The sequence below is a fragment of the Drosophila gunungcola genome (assembly GCF_025200985.1).
Source record: "Drosophila gunungcola strain Sukarami chromosome 3L unlocalized genomic scaffold, Dgunungcola_SK_2 000005F, whole genome shotgun sequence".
In the NCBI taxonomy this organism is placed as follows: domain Eukaryota; kingdom Metazoa; phylum Arthropoda; class Insecta; order Diptera; family Drosophilidae; genus Drosophila; species Drosophila gunungcola.
The window spans coordinates 1472428-1494580 of record NW_026453180.1 but is presented as its reverse complement, the minus strand read 5'-3'; the positions used below and the strand labels follow the sequence as shown (position 1 = coordinate 1494580).

General features: G+C 43.0%; 5 protein-coding genes across 6 annotated transcripts; 3 read left to right on the top strand and 2 right to left on the bottom strand.

The window, feature by feature from the left end:
* The first annotated feature begins 422 nt into the window (after positions 1 to 422).
* LOC128259241 (protein OPI10 homolog) lies at positions 423 to 1875 on the top strand. Its single transcript, XM_052991501.1, has 2 exons — positions 423 to 914; positions 1606 to 1875. Exons 1-2 carry the CDS (start codon positions 519 to 521, stop codon positions 1801 to 1803), a joined length of 594 nt encoding a protein of 197 aa, XP_052847461.1. The 5' UTR covers positions 423 to 518; the 3' UTR covers positions 1804 to 1875.
* On the bottom strand, positions 1874 to 17483 carry LOC128259232 (2-oxoglutarate dehydrogenase complex component E1). Its single transcript, XM_052991487.1, has 9 exons — positions 17218 to 17483; positions 16660 to 17017; positions 16528 to 16600; positions 16162 to 16472; positions 14776 to 15590; positions 14070 to 14224; positions 13106 to 14003; positions 12529 to 12683; positions 1874 to 2550 (listed from the first exon to the last, which is right to left on the bottom strand). The coding sequence occupies exons 1-9, from the start codon at positions 17443 to 17445 to the stop codon at positions 1962 to 1964; spliced, it is 3582 nt and encodes a 1193-aa protein (XP_052847447.1). The 5' UTR covers positions 17446 to 17483; the 3' UTR covers positions 1874 to 1961.
* On the top strand, positions 3815 to 9218 carry LOC128259242 (PHD finger protein rhinoceros). Its single transcript, XM_052991502.1, is given in 2 exon segments — positions 3815 to 6426; positions 6429 to 9218. Coding segments are annotated over 2 exon segments (4845 nt in total). The 5' UTR covers positions 3815 to 4046; the 3' UTR covers positions 8894 to 9218.
* Positions 17484 to 17703: 220 nt separating the features above from the next.
* Positions 17704 to 19951, bottom strand: LOC128259303 (uncharacterized). The gene is made up of 4 exons (XM_052991609.1): positions 19611 to 19951; positions 19511 to 19558; positions 19324 to 19476; positions 17704 to 19057 (listed from the first exon to the last, which is right to left on the bottom strand). The coding sequence occupies exons 1-4, from the start codon at positions 19827 to 19829 to the stop codon at positions 17714 to 17716; spliced, it is 1764 nt and encodes a 587-aa protein (XP_052847569.1). The 5' UTR covers positions 19830 to 19951; the 3' UTR covers positions 17704 to 17713.
* Positions 19952 to 20350: 399 nt separating this feature from the next.
* Positions 20351 to 22103, top strand: LOC128259238 (TOX high mobility group box family member 4-B). Of its 2 annotated transcripts, none has more exons than XM_052991496.1 (2): positions 20351 to 20546; positions 21076 to 22103. In XM_052991496.1, the coding sequence occupies exons 1-2, from the start codon at positions 20466 to 20468 to the stop codon at positions 21754 to 21756; spliced, it is 762 nt and encodes a 253-aa protein (XP_052847456.1). In that variant the 5' UTR covers positions 20351 to 20465; the 3' UTR covers positions 21757 to 22103. The 2 variants fall into 2 exon arrangements, with proteins under 2 accessions (XP_052847456.1, XP_052847455.1); XM_052991495.1 differs by lacking the exon at positions 20351 to 20546 and adding an exon at positions 20569 to 21002.
* The last annotated feature ends 50 nt before the right edge of the window (positions 22104 to 22153 follow it).

The window sequence follows — 22153 nt, the reverse complement described above, 5'->3', positions numbered from 1 at the left end:
GGGCAACGTCGCACATCAGCGTCAGCTGTTTATTATTGCCGTCTCGTTGTGAATGGCTCCTCAGGTATGAGCCAATGGAACCAGTTCCGCAGTTGAACATATTTAAAAAAAAGTCACCATATTCTATATATATATAGCAAAATGTATTTTTTTTGTTTTTTATTGGTTTTTTTGTTTGCATTAAAATAAGAATTGCTTGTGAAATTTTTCTTTGGTGTACACAAATTATTTGTTTGAACAATATTGAATTGTTTGGCATGCCATGAAACAAAATTAGCACGTAGCAACATATTACATTACATATTAATTACTTTATTTATAAAATTTCGTTATTCAAAAAATGAATATTTGGATCCAAATAACGGATTTATTATAACCATAATTTTTTGGAGGTGACTTACTCTCAAATGTGAAATAAAACCACCAAAAGAACTAGTTCACCTTGAACAGCTCAATTTTGTCAGTGCCGCCTACAAAACCGGCATATCTGAATTCTGGAACAGTCCACACGCTCGAAGATGTCGCTGTTTGGTTTGATTATCTCTGGACGCCTGCCGCAATCGGATTTTGTGGCCGTGGACACCACCAAGCTGCTGGTCAATGTGCCCGACATCGAGTCCGTCAACTACCTGGTAGTATTCCTTACCGGCGTATCACCACTGCCCATCGGAACCTCCGCTGCGATATACTTCAGCTGGCCGGACGCGAACGCGGCGCCCACATGGCAGTATCTGGGACACATAAACAACAACAAGCCCTCCGCCATCTTCAAGATCGCCCAGCTAAAGAAAAGTCACGAGCTAGAGGCCCATGCCCACGGTATGGTCTTTGGCAGCCAGGAGATCTCGCACATCGCCCAAATTGGAGTGTCCCTCGAGCCGGAGCTAACGGTGGCACAGCAGACGCCAGCGGTGGTAAGTTCTGTTCAGGAGGAAGATAGGCAGTAGTATCTCTTTGGGGTATTACACCTGGACAAGTTGATTTGAAAATTTCAACTTTTTTTATTTCAGTAATAGAATAATAATAGTTTATCTTTGGAATGTATTATACCCTCTATTTGGAAGATTAGCAGTAGGTTGAGATTTACCTTTCTTTATACTTACATCAAGTAATAATAGATTTCTTACTTTCTTAATACTTACATCAAGTAATAATAGATTTCTTACTATGGCTGTCTTTCTATAAATTGCATACATCTGAGTTTAGTAGTTTACATTTTTGTTTGGCTAATTCCATTTATTTTTTTCTTTAAAAAACAATAGTAGATTTCGCAAACTCTGTTTAGATTGCATAATTTATAAAATACATCTGAGAATTCAGAATAAAAGCAATGCTTAGCAAATTACCTTAGTTATTTATGTTTAAATGTTCCAAAATTGGTTAAGGAAAATATTCAAAATTAAATTGTCTTCCAATTGATTAATTACAAGATAACTTGTAAAAGAACTAATGATGATCCTCGAATTTGTTGATATAACTTTTTCACTACCAAATCTTTTACAGAAACCTGATAAAAGCATCAACTTTTTTTTATTTATTTTGGAATGTTTTATGTTCTCTAATCGAATCTCTTAATGCCTTATATGCCTTCCTCCAACATTGCAGTCCACTGCCAACGACAACAAGCAATTTGGTCAGCGAATGCTGGAGAACTTCTTCAACTACGCCTCCAGTTTCGGAGTTTCAGCCAGAGACATCCCGCCTGCCTCGAACGAGACCTTCGTACCTTTCTCCGTCGTCCAGAATTGGTATACGAATTTCCAGCGACGTATGGAACAAAACCCAAACTTTTGGAAGTACTAGGGACCCCTGGACGATGGGGGAGTTGTGTCCTCCGCAAGTTGTTGATATTACAAGTAAAATTTTATATTCATACTCTTTCTATGGGCTATCGTTTAATGGACGGAATTAAAGGGGTTACTGTGTAAACGAAGATTTTGGGCTAAGGAGCTGAATGTTACTCAGGCCTTCGGTGTCGTTGGCTCGGGTTCCGTCTCCTCGGGTGTCTTCTGGGTCTTTCTCTTACTTGCTGGATCCTGTTCAGGCTTGCGTTTGACAAAATGCGGTCTCGAAGCCGTAGTCTTCGAAGGACTTCTAGCGGCTTGAGCATGGGGAGACGGAGTTGGAGCTGCGGATGGAACTGGAGCCGAACCTGATCTTTTTTTGATAGATGTTTCGCCTTTGGTAGACGGTGATGTGCCACGTTTGGTTGGAGAACGTGGATTTTTACTTGGAGGCTCCTTCATCGATGGAGTTTCAGCTGCTGCAGCTGTAGGATCAGCAGCTGGTGCTGGAGCCGAACCCGATCTCTTTTTGTCTGAAGATCCTTTCTTTGCTGGCGGCGATGAGCCACTCTTGGCTGGAGGAGCAGAGTCCGCCTTGGCCTTATCCTGCTGCTCCTTGATTATCGCCTCCAAACGCTCCTTGTTTTCCGGTGTCAGCTCACCAAAGATGCTATTGATAATGGCATTGTACTCCTTGTAGTGCTGCACCTTGTTGCCCGTGGCTGGCGAGGAGCTGGGCGGTCGTCCGTGATAGGACACACAGCGGCTGTGAAGAGAAGCAGTTTGATTTGATTAGAATGTTTATTTTAACGGACACCCAGTATTTCTCCCCCTGTCGCCCAGAACTCTGTAGTCTATTTAAACAATAGCATTGGCGGCGGTGGGCGACGTGAGCTGATTTTTATTCAGTCTCTCTGCCTATCGTTCTTTTTTTGGGGCCTGCAAAAAAGCAATTTGGCAAGCTGACATATATATTCAGTCTATATAGTGGCCACTATATATATATATATATATATATATATATAAGACGTCTACGAGAGCGATCTTCTCGGTCTGCGTGGCATCCGAAACACGCGCAACCTCTCCTGACCAAGCTGCAATTTCTATTGTCTTTAGAGATCTATCACCAATGATTATGCCCTGCAGATAATCGAAGGGGGTATTACCCCTGAATTTTTGAATTAATTTAAAGGGTTTTTCACATACAAGTTATGTTATACAATGTCTATCGTGTAAATTTGGAGTGTCTTTCATAAGTAAGGAAAGTTACTTTTGAAAAAATATATTTATTATTTAAGCGTTCTTTAAAATAAACTCTATTTTCAAGATATTAAAAATTCAAACAAAATAAGTTTCAAAGGTCAAGTCACAAAGTTTTTTTTTATTTTTTAAAACAAAAAATGATTGGCTAACTGTATGGTCATATTATTTAATTGGACACACCACTGGCAGACTTAAAAATAATTTTTGTTATGATTTATTCAATTATTTAAAAAATCTTCTTCATTAGCAACGTTATGAACATTTTAAAGTGTTCATAAAAAACAAAAAATCAAGACATTTTTAGGATTGTTTTGATTATTCAATATATAAACATAGTATTGTTTTCAACAGAGTTGTTTTCTTTTAGTAATTTGCAAAGAACAGCATAATTTCTCCAATATTAAACATATTTTAAAAAACATTTGTTAATAGTACTTTTAGATACTAACTAATACTATACTATTCACAATGCTATTTTATTTAAAAAGTGAATGAACAGTTTGCGAATTCAACAACATTTTATTTAATATGTGAAAGATTTTAAAGAGTTTTTTTCGGCGATTTTTACTTTGACCTTTTTAAATCGTTTTAATGAAAGTATTTATTATATAGTATTTTTATTTTAAATAAAGCTGTTTTATTGGGCCTATATTTACACAATTACCCTGTATTTACAATCCACCTGCAGGGCATCAGCACTTCGTGGTCGTTGCACCTCGGACTCTACACAATTCATTTGCAATTACATAGATTGCTGACTGATCAATGATCGGATGGTTGCCAGCGAGGCGCAGCCAAAGGGAACGGATTGGTGGATGATCTCGGCTAGACGGATCTCGTATCTCGGTGGTGCTCCCGCCAACGGATTGCGCCAGTTTCGCTTGCAACGCGTTGAGTGAAACATAGTCGAGTGTGTTGATCGAGAAATAAGCCCGATTTGGTCGCGTGTTGACCACGAGAATAGGTCAACAACAGAAGTCTTACGGCCACGCCCACAAGATGATGACAGCCAGGCAGCAGGGGGATTGGCAGGCGGGATCGGAATTGGGATTGGAATTGCAGAAGAGAAAAGAAGAGGAGAATCGTACGACATCAATGTCGCAGGCAGCAGCTAATAATAATCATAATTCGCAGCAGCTTGTTGTTGATGGCATCGTAAATCAGGGCAGTGAGTCAGCCGTGTTTTGTTGTGTACCGAAAGCGGCGCCGGAAGTGCTCGGAATGGCAGGACAATTTCCGGTTGGCCAAGGCAGCACTTGGCGCGGCAGCTTCCCCGCGATGAATCACTCGTTGCAGCATAGGAGCATGGCAATATGTCAGTCATATACGCAACCTTTGAGGGCAGAAAAATTTCCCATGCATCTAAATTTAAGGCTAAACGAGGGATTTCCTTTATATATTTATCAGGAAGAAGTCTTAACTGAAACACAACTAAATTTACCACATCAAGTATACGCCCCCTACACAGCAAGCTTTCCCCTACAACAAGTATACGCCCCGTGGCAGCAAAACTTTCCCCAACTAATGCAATTGCCGCGAAAATATTCCGATGGCTCGTTCCCAGAAATCAGCACCACTATGACCCGCCGTGGGCAGGTGGCCACCAGCTCACCCGTCGAGCAGGCTCCCCAGGAATTTCCCATAATTAAAAAACAATTTGTTAGCTTTCCCAATTATCGAGCAATGCTTTCTCAAGATGGGCCGGAATATCACCCGCCCGCCGCAGCCACAACAACAATGACGCAGCTGCCGGGCCTCGGCAAAGTCACCAAAATAGAAGATGGTGTACATAAGGTGGTGCTGCTACTACCGACGGTTGATAATGAACTCGAGGCCGTACATGCGGTAGAAGCATTAAACTTGAACGTGGCAAGGGAAATCGAGCATCAACAGGCGGAAAATCTTAATGACGCCTTCGGCCAAAGGCGACACGACCACAAAAACGACGACGCCATGGATGGGGCCAAAAATAAACGCCGAAATAGCGAAATATGTGAGCAAAGCAAATTAAAGAAGGCCGCCGAAGAAGATCATAATGAGGCAAATATGAGAGATCGCAGCGGCGGCGAGCAGCAGTCAATATGTTTGGCCAGGGAGCAGACAATAGATGGGAATCAGTACCAGAATCGAAATAGCAACCACCAGCAGTCCGGCGATCTCTCAGACGCCTGCGAATCGTCGCCAGAGCAAGTGGACGTACAACTCGGACGGCAACTGACCCGCGAGCGGAATCCGCCACCGAATCGAACCCTGCCAAATATAGAATTACTAAAGAGTTCCGTGCGCGCCTTTCTCGCTGAGTACTCTTCGCCGCGATTAAAGCTCAATCGGGACTGGGAATCGGATTGGGATTGGGACTGGGAGTTGCTTGACCTTTTGACCCAAAGCATCGAACTCATTTGTGGACAAGCGGATACGGGTAACCTTTGGAGCGAGGCGGCCGTCGTCGGAGCGGACATGACCGTGAGCAAAGTCAGCGAGGAGCGGGAGACAGAATCGGTTGAGGTTTATCCCGAGCAACTCGATCAGCCTTCGGAATTGGATGATAAAAACAATAATAGTGGCAACATAGAGGCATCATCATTACCAACTAACGACATGAAGTACGAAATGAAGAGTGCCAGGAGTAGCAGTAGAAGTCCGCAAATAGTGTCGCCAGTTAGCAGAATAAGTAGTAGTGCCACCAGTCGTATACGTAATGTGGAGGCAAGTGTGCCCACCACAACTGCAACTACCACACGTGCCCCTCTGCTGGGGGAAATAAAGCGCAGCTCCATCACCAGTCGCGATACCATCTCCTCCTCCATCGATGCGGACTCAGTGCTGCCCGAAAGGACGCGTTTGCGTCGCCAGCGACGTGTTCGTTCGCAGGATTCCGTGGAGGAGAAGCCGGAGGATGTGATTGAGCGGTTGAATAAGCTTAAGGCACGGATTTCCGGAGCCCTAAGCGAAGTTAAGGGTGTGCTCAAGCAGTATAGCACGGAGAGCGAGGCGGAATCGGCGACGGAGCAGTCACAGGTGGGTTCAGATGGAGGAGCAGGTGACCCAGCTCCCGTGTCCTTTCGCTTTGTGAAGAAGGTGCGACGTCGCAGCTACTTCGATGAGGCCGAGGAGGAAAAGGAGCAGGCTGGAGAGGAGCAGGAGCATGAAAATCAAACAAATAAAACGGAACCCTCTAGAGAAGACAAAAAGGAGCAGGATGCCCTAAAAACTAGTAAAGATACCAAGGTTCAAAGAGAGCAGACACCCTTTGCTAGAGAAAAACTAGAGTTTACTGAAAGTCAGAACAACGAAGTCAATGAAAAGCAGGCAGGCAATGAAAACCAAAAACCAATAATTAAGAAAAACTTGAGTCAACAGAGGTTATTGAAAAATTAGAGACCACAAAAAATCAAGATCTTAAAAGTACTAAAAACCAATATACAAAAAAGCTTGAAGATCAGGATAAAGTAGATGGTGCCAAACTGGTTAAAGAGCAGGATATAACTAGTAAGCATTCAAAAAATCTAAAGATTCCTGAAAACGCTGTAGAAGCAGACAAACAAGATGAGAAAATTAATATCCATGCTATTAAAACCCATACCAAGGAGCATAAGGATATAAAAACCGAAGAGGCGGCCTCAGAAACACCAAAAATAAATGGTGAGCTACCAAACACAGCCGAACAAATCAAACAACCTGCGAAAAATAAAACCCAGGCCAAAATTGAGTTCCTAGCCAAGGTTCAGAGTGAACTTAAATCGAAATCTGTAAAGGAAAAAACACTCCAAGAGGAATCTTCCAAGGAGGCAACTATTAGGGAAGAAACTAAAAAGGAAACAACTGTCAATGAGGTAAATCCCCAAGAGAACACTACCAAGGATGCAATTCCGAAAGAAACAACTCCGAAAAAAGCTAGTCCCAACGAAGCAACCCTTAAGGAAGCAACTCCTAATGATGCAAATCTCAAAGAAGCAAGAATAGCTTCCGAAGAAGAAACTCCAAAGGAATCAACAGCCAATGAACCTACAGAAGAAGCCCCAAGTAAACAATCAGTGTCCCTGCCAGATGAGTCAACCGAGTCGACCCAACCACCGTCCAAGATCAAGAAGAAAGTCATCGTGAAGGTGAAGAACCCCAGACGTGCCTCGATCGCCGCCGTGGAACCATCCAAGATCAAGGTGGAGCCGGCCGTCGAGCAGACCGATGCTCTCATCACTCAGCGACGACCCTCCGACTCGGAGGCGATTGTCAAGCGCAAGAAGAAGCTGAAATTAATGGGCACAGGCACAGACACAGCAGCAACTTTAGTATCCACAGCTAAATCTGAGTCCCCAAGAGCAACATCATCGACAACAAAAGCTGTTGACGACCATCAGAGGGAGACGACTTCGATAGCCGAGGAACAATTGGCTACGCCAGAGGTCACAGCGGTGCCAGCCAAGTTGCCCACTGCCAAAAGTGGCCAAGGAGAAGCGATAGCAATTGTAAAGGCAACTGCAGCAGCAACAGCAGAAGCAGAAGCAACCTCAGCAGCGACAACAGCAATCGATTCCGATACGGCAATTAACAATCTAGCGCCAGCAGGCGATCGAATCAGACGCACCAGCCTGAAACTAGCGGAATTGGTGGGTGAAACGGTGCTGGTGGTGCCGGCAGCAGCAGCAGCAGCAACAGCAGCAGCAGCAGCAGCAACAGCAGCAGCAGCAGCAGCAGCAGCAGTAGCAACACCAGGCCCAAAAGAGTCCAAAGAAGCCATCAAACAAGTGGCCATCGCCGCTGACATTGTGCCACAAATAGCGGCAGTAGCGGCAACAGCGACATTGAATCACGAAGAGTCATCATCATCAACGCCAGAGCAGCAGCCAACGCCAGTAGAAGCTACAAAAGCCGGAGAACAGGCGCCGCCCGGCGACAGTCTAGCCAGCATGCCGGAGCTGAAAGTACTAGCCGGACCGGTGCAGCCCGTCAAAATCGAGACGGTCGAGCAGCCGCATGATGTGGCCAAAAACCAAGAGCCCCTGGTCAAGAAGAAGGCACCTGTGCATCTCAAGAAGTTGGTGCGCAAGAATTCCATCGACAAGGATCCGCAGGAGAAGCAGAAGCAGGAGAAGCAGGACTCCAGCAAGCTGAGCAACATACTGCGCGACAGGAACAAGATCAATGAGCTGTCTTCTAGGATCAACAAGTTAACGCCGCCGAAGAAGCAGGCTAAGCCAGCCAAAGAGGAGGGAAATAAGGCAGCCGTAGCAGATCGTAAGCCAGAAGACGAAGTAGCTGCTCCCTTGGAGGAGGCACCAACCGAAAACCAAGCTGATGAGGAAGTCAGTGAGGAACCCGAGGTTGAACCCACGCCGGAGCCCAAGAAACCGCGCAAGATCAAAAAGAAAGTGATCATCAAGCGGCAGAAGCGACGCCTCTCCATCGGCGACACATTCTTCCTGCAGCCGGAGCCCGAGGAGCCCACCATTCCCGAGGTGGAGACCATTGAGCGGGCGATTGCCTATGTAACGGATGACGAGGAGGACACTGTGGCGCCCGAACAGGAACCGGAGCCCATCAAAGCGCCCCTCAAATCCTGCCTGCATGTGAGGGAATACAAAATAGGGGACCTAGTGCTCTACGCAGAACGCTATCGCAAGACCCAGGTGCGTTGGAAACGTGGTCGAGTGCTTGAGAGGATCACCAGCATTTCGTATAAGCTGGAAATCGAAGGCAAGGAGGTGCCCGCCCATGTCAGCTACATCAAGAAGTACACTGGGCGAAAGGTGCGTTTTGGGGGCAAGGAGTACCTCGAAATCGACTATGAACAGGTGGCCGAGGAGGAGCGCAGGGCGGCCAGCTACAGCATATGGAACATGGTGTAGACACTATCTGATGTATACCCACCATATATACCCCACCAGTGTGGTGTCCAGTGTGTCCGGCCAACTTTGAGTGGAATTAAAAAATTGTGCAAATTTTTTAAGGATCTCAATCTCGACATTCAGTTATGTTATAGTGATTCGTCCTAGTCAAGTGTATCATAAATATATATATATATATATATAGAGTAGTTTAGTGTTATCCTAGTGTTTAGTGTAACTTATTCCAGGCCTTTCGTTTACATCTTAAGTATAGTACTCTGTATGTGTAATTATAAACAAGCTATTTAATGTTAAATAAAGCGGAAAATATTTCAGTTATGCGGGATAGCGAGTGCGTTCTATTTTGGGCCTGTGTTCCAAAGCCAATTACTCATAAAACTTTTATGAATCTGTTTATTCCGATGCTAGCGATTGATGCGATGCCTGCCTGCCCCTCATCTACCCACGATTCTTGTTGTTTTCGGGTTTATTTATAAAGCGAATTGCTAGCGATGAATGAACAATAAAACAGGGGGCTATACTCGGAATAGTTAGACCATGGCAAACATCTCAATCAGCAAACAAAATGAGAGATTCCACCCACTCCATCAATGTCGATGATAGACAAGTAAAAATCGCAAAAGAGGAATGCGTGCCATTAATAAAACTTTGGCGGGATTTGCCGTGCAGTGGCCTGCACTTAGACATACTATATAGAAACTGAAACAAAAGCAAAAAGATCATCGGACATTTCTCATAATTGATTGTCAAGGCGTTCGGAATTCTTCTTTGCAAAAAAATCTCTCGCAATTACCAGAGATTTTAATTCACGCTGACAAAAACAACAAAGAAAATTATGGGAAAACACACAATACACAGTACACAACACACATGCCAGCTATAAACATTGTGCCGGGGAATGAGGCGTGCCATCATATCATACTATATAGTAGACGCCACAGACCTGCGAATATGCTACATTCCTAAAGGCCTCTGCCTCTGGCGGGATTTTCATTCAATTTTCGGGGCTGGCAACCGAGTACTACCAATGTATATATGTGCGATCAAGACATTATGTTTGCCTCGTAGCGACGAGTACACAGGAAAAATTAATATTTCATGGGTATTGTCAGTGGAACTGTCAAATAAATAATTGCAAAAAGGTAAACAAAAGATATAATCAGACAGGCCACAATCGCTTTTCCTTACAATGAAACAGGTAATTTTAACACATCACATAAAATCAAGTGCCTAGGGCCAGTAAAAACACAATATAAATCAAATTGAGCAGGACGTTCTAATTAAGTGGAAATTTATAGCATGACAAATAAATATAAAGAATTTTTATATTTGAAAACCTCACATTTGATAAAATGGCTAAGGATTTTAAGCAACCGAATTCTCATTAAAATATGCTACAAAATATGATAAATTATGGTATTTCAAAAGTTTTGAATTTCCTTTTTTACACCTGCTTACAATATATTGCAAGAACTCTACTACTTTTAAAAAGATCTTTCTACAGAATATATACCTATAAAGAATATACCATATCCCAAAAGTTTTTAAGTTGTACTATTTAAAATAGTTTGGAAACCTTCACTACTTTTTAAAATATCTTTTTACAGAGCATAAGTTTATAAAAACTATACCGTATTTCCACTTTTGTAAATTTTTTAAATATATTAGCAACCTAAACAATTTTTAAAAATGTCTATCTACACTCATCCCTATTTTTCCAGTGCACATACATATTTGCACAAAAGCAATTGAAAAACAAAGCACATTTCATTCTATATGTTCGGAATTTCGAGTTGAACGATAGTTGGGAACACTTATGAAGACCAAAACATCAAAGATTTCAAGTGATGAGAAAGGGTCCTCGGCGGTTACACATAAACCCATATATCTGCATCGTACATATCGCAGATATTATTTTGAATTTTCCCCGACAAAATGTTTATGTGGTCTCAGTCTCAGGGAAGCAATATTGTTTTCCATAAATCAGAGCAGAAATCTAGCGCAGCATTAGCGTTATTAGAGGGAGCATTGGATTTTGGGTCCGAGAATGCGAATGCGATTGCGAATTAAAATTGTCTTGGAGAGGCGAGATATCTGGGCGAAAAGACCCCGTCTATAAGAATAGAGAGAGGAGAAAGAGGGGGAGAAAGCGGGGAAAGTGTTTTAGTATCAAACGCCGCGAATCTGTGCCAAGTTCCTTGCGCCAGTTCTCTGTAAATACAATGCGATGTCCAACATCGAATCGACAACGAGGCCACCATTCGGACCGGGCTAATTACTAACAACGCAGTTGCCAAATTGAACAAATTATTGGAGCCTTCACCGATCGGCAATTAATCGTTTCAGAGCGACAGGCGTGCCGTCCATGAACCCGCATATTTCATCACCCACTAACCCCCAATTTATTATAGTAATAAAGTCAAAGAACCACCTCAACCTTATAGTAAATTCCGAGTCAGGAAACGATTTGGCGGGGGCGCCATTTGAACTCTGCCGAGGCCAAGTGTGTTACACCATCTTAAAAGAAGAATCCCAAAAACTAAACAACAATATATTTGGCAATGTTTATAAAAGCGGTCCCCACACTTGTAAATCTTTAGGGCAACCTTCTCGAATTCGCTTAGCTCACGTTTGGTAGCAAAAAATACATCCAAACGAAAAAAAAAATGTAATGATTGGTGCATTGTATTTATAGCATAGAAATAGTACTCGCTATTAACTTGTTACTAGAGTAATCTATTTGATAACAGAATACATCTATGAGCGAAGAATTATCATACATTCCAACGTAAATTCTGGTTTGGTTTGAGTTGCATTGTGTAGAGTAGGAAACATTTTGATATCCCCTTAAGCTTGTATTTTTTGTGACATCAAATTATAGGATTCGTTTCGAAGTATTATAAAGCGAAAAGTAATTCTAAAAATTGTCCAAAATAAAACTTAAAAGAAATTTGACATATAAAAAACGTTTACAAAAATTATAGATGCTCTTATCATTAGCAAGTAGCACGTACTTGTAAATTTGAAATTAAAAAAAACATACATATTTTTTAAGGTAAAACTACAAAATCAACCAAAAATCTGAATATAGACGAACTTTAATGCAAAACAAAATCAGATAAAGGAAAATTACTTAGCAGGTATATTTAAACTTAATTGCTCAATACTAATAAACTTGTGTACTTTTATACATGTAATATTTCAATCGTTTGAAAATGTTAAGTAGTTTTCTTTAAAAAAATTCCAAAATACCCCACATCCCAAGCAAAAACCAGGTATCAAAAGCAAAAACAATTAAACCGAAAATCCCCAAATCATTGCTGCTTTGGCATGCTTTTGGCTTGGGTGTCAACATCGCTAACGAAATGCAACATCCACATTGCCATCGGCATCAGCATAAGCATGAGCGCCAAAGATGGCGTCACACGGAATTTAAAGGGGTGTCAAGCGATGCGTGGGGCATCCGAGGAGTCGTCACTGGCACCGCACCGCACCGATTGACACTTTGAAGGTGCGTCAACGATAATCGCACCTGAATTGAGTCACCCACAGGGGAGTAGCCCAAGGCCTGGCATTGCACCTTGGCATTTAGAGCGTTTGGTGTGAGATTATCTCTGGGTTTTGTGGGCACTTACGTTTCGCTTTCGTTCTTGAGCAGCGCGGTGTCGAATCGTGGCTGCACGTAGAACCAGCCACCCATGTTCTTGTGCTCCTCCTGCGCCCACATCAGCTCCGCCTTGGGATACATCTCCAGCTGCTGGCTGATCAGGTCGTACGGGAAGGGACACAGCTGCAGAATGGATGACAAACATAAATTACATACAGTATTTGCGACAACAGTTAATAAATTATATAGATAAGAAAAAAACATTTTTTAATTAAAATTGTTCATACCTAAATTTATTGGAGGTCGAAGGGTATTTCTCAAATTTATTGCAATTTAATTATGCTACTTTTAAGACGATAATAAAAACTTCGGTAAGGTAGAAGTTAAACCATTTTTCAATATCAGGATAAAGTTAATGGAACAAAATAGGTCTCATTAAAAAGTTCCTATATTTTTATTCCCTGGAGATCGATCATTTTAAATGGGTATTATCTGTATTTAAAATTGTTTTGAGTTCAGATTAAATATATCTGTTATTAAAATCTTTCTTAATACTCCTCAACACCGCTGATATATAACTTGGACCATAAGATGGGCTAACTTACTTGTTCCACCCTTACAAGGGCCACCGACTCCACCTGCTCGTGATCGTCGCGCTCCTTGAAGAGATCGTAGTAGACCTTGCCGGAGCAGAATACCAATTTTTTGACGCACTCGGGTTTCTTGCCGGCGGGACCATTGTCGGGAATGATGCGCTGGAAGCAGCTGCACTCGTTGAAGTCCTTGAAAGGACTTCGAGCCAGCGGATGGCGGAGCAGGGACTTGGGCGAGAAGTTAATCAGCGGTTTGCGGAAGCCCATTTTCACCTGGCGACGCAGCCCATGAAAGATGTTGGCTGGCGTGGAGAAGTTCGTCACGATCCAGTTGATGTTCATCAGTTGGCGTGCCACGAAGTCGCAATCGCAGGTGTCCGGATAGACATCCGGATCGTCGTCGCTCATCTGCAAGAATCGCTCCATGCGGCCGGAGGAATGCTCCGGACCCATGCCCTCCATGCCGTGGGGAAGGAGCAGCACCACACCAGACTGGCGCACCCACTTGGTCTCCCCGCTGGCTATAAACGTATCGATGATGCACTGCGCCGTGTTGCAGAAGTCACCGAATTGGCCCTCCCACATGACCAGCGCATGCGGACTGGCCATGGAGTAGCCATGCTCGAATCCCAGCACTGCACACTCGGATAGCGAGCTATTGGACACGGAGTAGGGTGCCTGGTCGGGATACAGGTGGTCCAGGGAGGTGTACACCACCTTGTCGGCCGTCTGGTGGTGCAGCACATGATGCCGGTGCGAGAAGGTACCGCGCTCCACATCCTGACCCGACAGCCGCACATGGATGCCCTCCTTCAGCAGCGAGCCAAAGGCAAATGCCTCTCCCAACGACCAGTCCGCCACCTTGTCCTCCACCATTTGCTTTCGCAGAGCCAGGATGCGATGGATGCCCCTGGAGGGGATGGGGAAAAAGTATACTTATATAACGAGAAAACTATTATTGTTTAGCAACACTAACTTGTGCATCTCGAACTTGTGCTCCGGCGGCGGAGGACTGGAGAATATATCGCCAATTGTCTTCAGGGTATCCGTGCTGATGCCAGTGGGACACAACTCTAGCCGATCACGACCTTCGAAAAAACCCGGCCAGGGGGAGTCGATCCAAGACGAATACTACGACAAATAACCAGTAAAATATGATTGACACCCGTTACTTAGATAATAATTTTTAAAATAAATACACCCCAGAGAACAATCAGGTTTAGGTGGCGCCGATCTGCCGAACTACTTGCTTAAAGCACTAACCATACAACATATGTTGTATTTCGCTCTCTTCAGTTCTCTCAAATATATGCAGTGACGTCATAATTAAAACTTTCCTTATAACTTCTAAAATAATGGTTTGATTTGGACGATTTTTGGAGTGTCTTTAGATATTGACCAAATAAACATATACCGCCCAATAACTGGACAGTGTTTCGACTTGTGGACATTAAGGTGGGCGTGGCCGAATTCTAAGATTATTTAGCTATGCGTTTGCCCAACTAAAATCTGTACGATAAATCCTAAGTCTCTGGCTTTTATAGTTTCCGAGATTCCGACTTATTGATTCTGATCAAAAATAATTCTGACTCCTACTTGTAACATCCTTTTCTTCAACTACAATATATTCTTTAACTCTAGGGGCAAACGGGCATAAAAAAGCCTTTACTCCGGTTTCTTACCTTTATGCTCTTGATTGTCTTGGACTCGGTCCAGGCCTCCTCGCAAATCTTATCGTATTGAGAGACCAGTGCCTTGAACTCGCTGTCCGAGACCACGCCCTCCTTGATCAGCTTTTCCGAGTAGAGCTGCAGGCATGTTTTTAGCTTCCGGATGCGCTGGTACATCAGCGGTTGTGTGAACATTGGCTCATCGGCCTCGTTGTGTCCATTACGGCGGTATCCGACTATGTCGATGACCACATCCTTTTTGAACTTGTGCCTGTAGTCGGCGGCAATGCGGGCGCACTTGATGCAAGCCTCCGGATCGTCGGCGTTCACGTGCAGAATGGGAGCCGACACCACCTTGGCCACATCAGTGCAGTAACGCGAGGAGCGGGAGAAGCGCGGATCGGTGGTGAAGCCCACCTGGTTGTTGGTCACAATGTGAATGGTGCCGTAGGTGGAATAGTTGGGTAAGTCAGACAAATGCATCGATTCGTAGACCACGCCCTGGCCACAGAAGGAGGCGTCGCCGTGTATGATGATGGGCAGCACCTTGTTGCCACAGGTATCGCCGCGTTGGAACATCTCCGCCCGTGCCTTGCCCAGCAGCACCGGGTTCACGTGCTCCAAATGCGAGGGATTCGCCACCACGGTGATCCGCATCATGCGATTCGTCCGCCGATTAAGACGCTCCTGGAAAACGCCCAGATGGTACTTCACATCCCCGGATCCAGCGTCGGTGGCCGCCAGACCGTGGAACTGCGAAAGGATGTCGGCGATGGGCTTTCGGCAGATGTTGGCCAGCACATTCAGGCGTCCACGGTGGGCCATTCCTAGAGGAACAAGAAATGGAATATGTGTGGATCAGGGACTGCCATTAATGATTGTTAATGTGTTTTTAATTAAAAGGTCAATCAATTAAAATCGGCATATAAAAAAGAAAAACTGTATTAATTCTCGTTGGCCTATCCATCATTTTCCCACAAGATATTTCAATTTTTAATTTTTATTATATGTATTCTTTAAAAGTAATAAATATTTTAGGCAACAAATTATTATAATTATTGGTGATTTTATTTTAAAATAAATCATATTCCCTTTATAGATATTGGTTATTATCTAACTTGACATACTAACATAATTTTTACTACCGAAAAAAATGGAAATCACTAATATCTAGAATTTTATTATTTTTAGTCACTATTTTTGTAAATTGATTTTCTTTCCTCCAATTTTTTTATTTGTTTTTAATATATTTAAGACAGTGAGATCTAATATTAATTTAAAAGTATGTACGTCATTACATACCAATTCTTTAGAACTAAGGTGGACAAATTTTGCTCCAAAATAATTATTCTTGATACAAATCAATAATAAATATTTTATGAAATTTTAATACTATACCTATATAAATAGACTCCACGCCCATATTCGTTGAGCGGTCCACCACCTCCTTGATGGTGGGGATCATGATGTCACAGCCCTCCAAGCCGAAGCGCTTCTCCGACGAGAATTTCTTGGCCAGGAAGTTCTCAAAGCCCGTGGCGCGAGTCAGACGCTCGAGGAGGAGTTTCTTCTCCTCCTTGTTTAGGTCCAAGGAGCCGGGCTTCTCGAATCGGTCGCGAATCCAGGTGGTCTTCGTCAACGAAGTGATTTGCATGTACTCCACTCCAATGTGGCCGCAGTAGATGCGCTCCAAGCGGTCCAGTATCTCCCTAGTATGAATCGCAATAATAATCTACACTCAATATGGATCACATTTAAACCCACCTCAGTGGCAAAAACTCCTCATCACCGCCTATCATCGTGGATGAGGGCAGCTTGAACATGGCATTGAGATCACCTGCGAGGAAAGGTTGTATAAATTACTTTCTAGGCATGAATCAACAAATAAATGCCCACCAAATATATAGGAATAGTGCTGCCTGAGTACCTCCTTGGCCGCATTGCGTTGGGAGCCATCCACAGAGGCTCCTTTATCAGGCAAAATAATTCCCAAAGGATCCAGATCGGCGGCCAGGTGACCTCGCGATTGATAAGCCCGGATGATGGCCTGGATTGTGTGGTGGTCGTCGATATTTTTCCAGTCACTGGGAGGCGCAGAAGGAGCTGGCGCTCCGGATGCTGTTCTTTCGCCTAGACGAGCCTTCACAACAGTCCTTTCCACCGGACCACGTCTGTATTTCCGGGAGTGCGAAGTCTGGACAGGCATCTTCTTGGAGACTGCCCGCTCGTCGCCTCCGAATAGCTCGTCCCAGGACTAGGTAGTAGTTCAATTAAATATATGTTTATTATTAAAGTACTTTAAAAGTATAACTCTGAAATATTTAATTAATAAGATACAATCTCTACAGCTTTATAATTAGTAGCTCTTACTTTAATAAATCTTATTTTAGATATTTAACCGTTTATAAACTAAAATCCGGATCAGGTGTCTCATGTATGCTTCAGAAAACTTACCTCATCCACTGACTTCGGATTTCGTTTCCATTTGCTATAGAGGCCTTCGATGTAGGCTGCACTGCATCCGTTTGCAAAGGAGTCCAGATCATGAGCACCGCGCAGCTGCGAACTAGTCTGCAAGGTGCGAAGGCCTAGCTGGGCAAGGATGTGGTGGTCAGTGGCCAGCTGTCCCAGCACCAGTTTCCTCTTCATCTGCACCAGACTCCTTAGCCGACATTGGTTCATATTGTGATGTCCGGTAAATTTTGAATTTGAGTTAGGAAAAAAGCCAAAAAGTGTTTTGGGTCTGACGGCTGAGAGAGTTGTGAGTTCGACAGATATTTCGAGCTGCTTAGTAATTTATTGCAAGACGTGCTGAGTTCAAGTTCAAAGGTCACTGAGAAGGATGCAAGTGATCCAAATCGTTTTTCGTGGGTTCCAAAGGCTTTTTAGTGGTGATAATGGATTAAAAGACCTCAGATGACTTTGAAGCTTTATAACTTAAATCCGTATCTTAATTTTCCCGTGTGTTTTCATCCAAAGGTTTTTTGATGGAGTTATTTTTGAGATCACTGATTGGGGATTTACCAACCTCAGGAGTCTTTAAAGTACTTTTCTCCGTATCATTAGTTGGTTTTTTTAAATTTTTTAGTGTGATCTCATCTGAATATATCCATGATTTATCTTCATTTGTGGGTTTAGCCTTTGGTGGGTCTTTCTGATCGGCATTCAAAATCCTAAGAGGTTTGAAAGCTTCAGGTTTTGGTTTTACTGTTTTATCATTTTTTGTGTTGCCTTTTTGCTTAGGCTTAAAAACTCTAAGCGTCGTTTTGTATGCTGCTGGATTCCTTTTTGAAGTGTTTTCCAAGAAGTTTGATGTTTTACTGTCTTTTATCTTAGGCTCAATCGGATCAATCATGTCTCTATCCAAGGTGGTGTCATCGATATCGTTGATCAGGTCTTCAAGGGTTTCATAAATATCAGTTTTATCTTTTGGTTTGCTAGAAGTGCTGCTCCCCTCGGATTCTGTTTTTTTTGGTGGTTCGGTAGCCTTTAAAGTGATATCTTCTGCCTCGAGTTTTATCTTAGAGCTATCTTTATATTCCTCTTGGTAACCAAGAGCTTGAATTTTGCTATCATTCGACTTGCAATGTCTTGGTTCTGGCTGCTCCTTTGAGTTTTCATCTTTCGGTTTTAATGGTGTTTTTTTTGCAGTTTTAGCCACCTTGTCCTTTCCTTGGCTAAGATTCTTTTCGTAATAACTTTTGAAGTACATGATGTTTCTTGGCTTAGAATTGGCTTTCGTACACCTTTTCACAATTATTTCTGGCCCAGAAACCCGTTTCAAATGGCCCTTTCTACAAGCTTGTCGCCAATATTTCATAAAAGTATCGAGACATCCAAATTTTGTTTTAAAGTTATTGCGAGCATTTCCTGTCCTTCGGGAACCCAAAAAGTCTTTCACCTCCGTTGTCATACTAGCTTCTCTGAGCTCTTCTGGAGGCTTCTTCTGACAGAATTTCCTAGTCTGATTTTTTGAAAATTTGTTCACCATTTCTTTGGCTGTTAAAATTGAACTGCCTTCGCATTTCTTTATGCAACTTGTTGATAGTTTAAGCACATCCTGACAGCCTGACAGTCCAGATGTCCTGATTTCCGTTGAAAGAGCCAGCACATTCATGTCCACCTTTTGAGGACAAACCACGCAAGTATTCGAGTCCAACTGTTCGCTAGATGACTTCGAAATGCTCGATTGGTTCTTCAGTACCGGAGGAGAGTATTTTGTCTTCCTCCCAAGCACTGGAGATCCTTCCGATACGTCGATTGAGTGGTTTGCCATTGGGAAACACGATCTTACCTGCAAAGAAATTAGAAATTACAAAATTTTAAAATACATATCAATAGTCTGAATACATTGAAATTCGAATAATTATTGTATGAGAATTGTTGATGCATTAAAAATTTGACATTATAAAAGGATGGTATTTTAAACGACAATATCTAATATTGTTAATTGCAATCAAAACTTTGTTTTATTTAAGGATAATATCCTTATAGTCTCAATTTGTTTAAAGGTTCTATATAAATAATTAATAAGAAAAGGGACAAATATAAGTTATTTACTTTATCTGCAGTCGATGCGCTAAGTTTTTTTCCACTTTCCAATAGTTTTGCTTCGTGGCATTTATGCGGCGGCTCATTTGGCAAAGTCACCTCCTGTTTGTGAGGCAAAGAAATGGCAACATCCTTTTCAAGTTGATCAGGATTTTCACTGGGCTTAGGATACAATTGGCATGGAGCAGGGCATATTTGTCTCCCCTTTTTCATGTACTAAATCCTTGAAGAATCGCTGCCAGGTCTAGGAAAAAAAAGGGTTAGGGAATCCTTTTACCAAATCTCACTTGACCTACTCCATGAACAGAATTATTGTCCTTAGTCCATTTGGTAAACAGGCACTCCATGTACCTGGCATTCGAGGTACTCCCAAGGACATCCGATTTGAGCTTGCCGGTGTTCAGCCCTCCGGATACCTCATTTTTTGATCCTAAGCTGAGGAGCTGACAACGTTGCGAGCTGAGCTTCAGAAATATGCCAACGTTGCTCCATGCCATTTTGTGCACCCTGCTCATACGTAAATTTCGCACCAAATAGCCAAATACAAATTTTATTGCTTCTTTTCAAACATCGAATTTAATTTAAAGAAAAACTTTAAATTTTGAACAGAGTTGCCTGCGCGACACTTCTTTTCTTGCAAAACTGTACTTCAAAAGTGGAACCAGAACTGAACTGGTACCGAAATAGTTCCACTGATCATGTTGGGTACCAAAGCTGTACCACAGAATTTTCTAATTGATATTATGTATATATATATTATATATTATAATGTTTTATAAATATTTGATATATTTTACAATTTTAAACGCTCTTAACGCTCTGTTAACTTTATCTGTATAATATATCGAGGTCGACAAAGCGTATTCTAGCAAAATTGTATTATTTATTTATTTATTAAAAAAGAATTATTTTTCCGTGAACTATTTCAATAACAATTTAATGAAAGAATTAAAAGATGTAGTTTCAGTTATTTTGAGTCGGAACCAGTTGTCAAACCACTACAGTGCTGGAAAATGCCGCTTTCGCACCCATTTGGCTCATATCCGCCAACGGTCACACTAATTAAAGCCCACACGATAATAAAACGCCAGAAATTGTTTAATTATATATTTTGTAAATAAGCCTCTGGGAGAATAACAGGAGGCGTAGCCATGAATCAGTTCCACACTCCCTCTTTCGGCGACGAGGTGTTCGAGCTGAACGACACGCCGGCGGAGAGTCCAAATCAAGCCGTAAGTGATGGAGGAGGATAATCTAATCCGGAATCCAGAGGACCAGTACAGAATGTACTCTGAATTGGCGACAGTTTATACAGTCGACTGTCCCAACTAATTGCCGCGCATCGATGGCCCTCCTAATGGATTTATAATGAGCGAGAGAGATCGAAATCGGCGGCAGTTGTTGCTTTTGTTGTGTGCTGGCCACCAGCTGGAGGAGTTCCCCCGCCTCCTGCCCATGCCCCCTTTTTTTGGGTTATCGCTTGGGCGAGCGTTCCACAAACGCCGCGTCAGCTTCTTATCAGCAAACAGCACGCACACACAGTCGCACAATCAGCAGCGCAGGTTACATATATGTATATACCTTCACATACATCCCCTCCCCCTAGCCCCCAACTGGGCTGGGCTTGGGCAAGCGATTTGTACATTAGTTTAGTTGCTTACTCTGTGATTGGGATGAAGAAGTTTTTAGTGAGCTCTCGCTGGGATTCGTACAGTAAATCATTGAATTAACCACATATCTCTTGTCTCTGTGTTTTTGCAGTCGCGGAGAATGCTTAGCCTGGATCAGTCCATGTTGAACGATGACGATGACGAGGAGGATTGCGACACATATGGCAGTGGAGTAGGTGGACAGAACTTGCTGGCCCAACCGGAGCCACACCAGCCTATCACACAGGCACCATCCAAACCACTGGCCCCGTTTGCCCTGTTTTTCCGCGACACGGTAACCGCCATCAAGCAGCAAAATCCCGCCTGTTCGCTGGAGCAGATGCAGGTGATTGTGCAGACCATGTGGGAGTCGCTGGACGAGACGCGAAAGAACATATACAGCCAGCGGCACGAGCAGGAGAAACGTGACTATGTGCGTTTGATGCGGGGCTACCGCCATCAGCTGTCCGAATCGGAGGCCACGTCGGAGGTGGAGCCAGCAATAGTTGTCCCCCCGCAGCCAGTTGTCATGCCGCCGCAGCAGCAGCTAGTCAAACCCAAATTGGAGGCTGTCGAGGACCCAGTGCTGGCCCAGCAGCAACCGCCGCCCGAACAGATCCAACTACTCACAGAAGCGGCCAGGGTGCAGAAATGCACCCGCGAGCAGTGCAACAAGCCGGCCATCATCAATCCGGACTGGGAAGATGAGTACTGCAGCAATGAGTGCGTGGTCATACACTGTCGGAATGTTTTCAACGACTGGGTGCTAACCATGAAGACTTCGCCCTCGTAGCCACGCCGACCACCACCACCACCAGCACCACGTTCTAGGCTTAGTCTAGATTTTAACTCTATTTTAAGCGCTGCACTGCTCTAGCCCTAGACGAGCCAGCGATCTGCGATCGCCATGTCGTATATTACTCGGGAATATACGACTGCGATACGATTGTTATTTTAGTCCCAGTTTCGGTTGTAATTAGAATCTGAATGAATGCGAGACACGCTTTGTATGATACCTTAATTGTAGTAAACAAATCATAACATTAAAGATAGATAATGTAGAATGGAATAAAAAAACCTAACATTTAGAAAGTATAGCTATGCAATTCAGCATTTAATAAATAAATACTATTTATTGAATTTATAATTTTTATTATTCCATGGCAATAATTTTTCTTTCCCGATTCCCA

Coding starts and splice junctions, on each gene's coding strand:
- LOC128259232 (XM_052991487.1), bottom strand. CDS start 17,445: ATGAACCAATGTCGGCTAAGGAGTCTGGTGCAGATGAAGAGGAAACTG. Junction 16,601..16,659: donor GCACTATTCCTATATATTTG/GTGGGCATTTAT, acceptor CTTTCCTCGCAG/GTGATCTCAATGCCATGTTC. Junction 15,591..16,161: donor CGTGGAGTCTATTTATATAG/GTATAGTATTAA, acceptor TTGTTCCTCTAG/GAATGGCCCACCGTGGACGC.
- LOC128259238 (XM_052991495.1), top strand. CDS start 20,886: ATGTATATACCTTCACATACATCCCCTCCCCCTAGCCCCCAACTGGGC. Junction 21,003..21,075: donor TTGGGATGAAGAAGTTTTTA/GTGAGCTCTCGC, acceptor GTGTTTTTGCAG/TCGCGGAGAATGCTTAGCCT.
- LOC128259303 (XM_052991609.1), bottom strand. CDS start 19,829: ATGAGCAGGGTGCACAAAATGGCATGGAGCAACGTTGGCATATTTCTG. Junction 19,559..19,610: donor ACAATAATTCTGTTCATGGA/GTAGGTCAAGTG, acceptor TTTTTTTCCTAG/ACCTGGCAGCGATTCTTCAA. Junction 19,058..19,323: donor GCGCATCGACTGCAGATAAA/GTAAATAACTTA, acceptor ATTTCTTTGCAG/GTAAGATCGTGTTTCCCAAT.
- LOC128259241 (XM_052991501.1), top strand. CDS start 519: ATGTCGCTGTTTGGTTTGATTATCTCTGGACGCCTGCCGCAATCGGAT. Junction 915..1,605: donor CACAGCAGACGCCAGCGGTG/GTAAGTTCTGTT, acceptor CCAACATTGCAG/TCCACTGCCAACGACAACAA.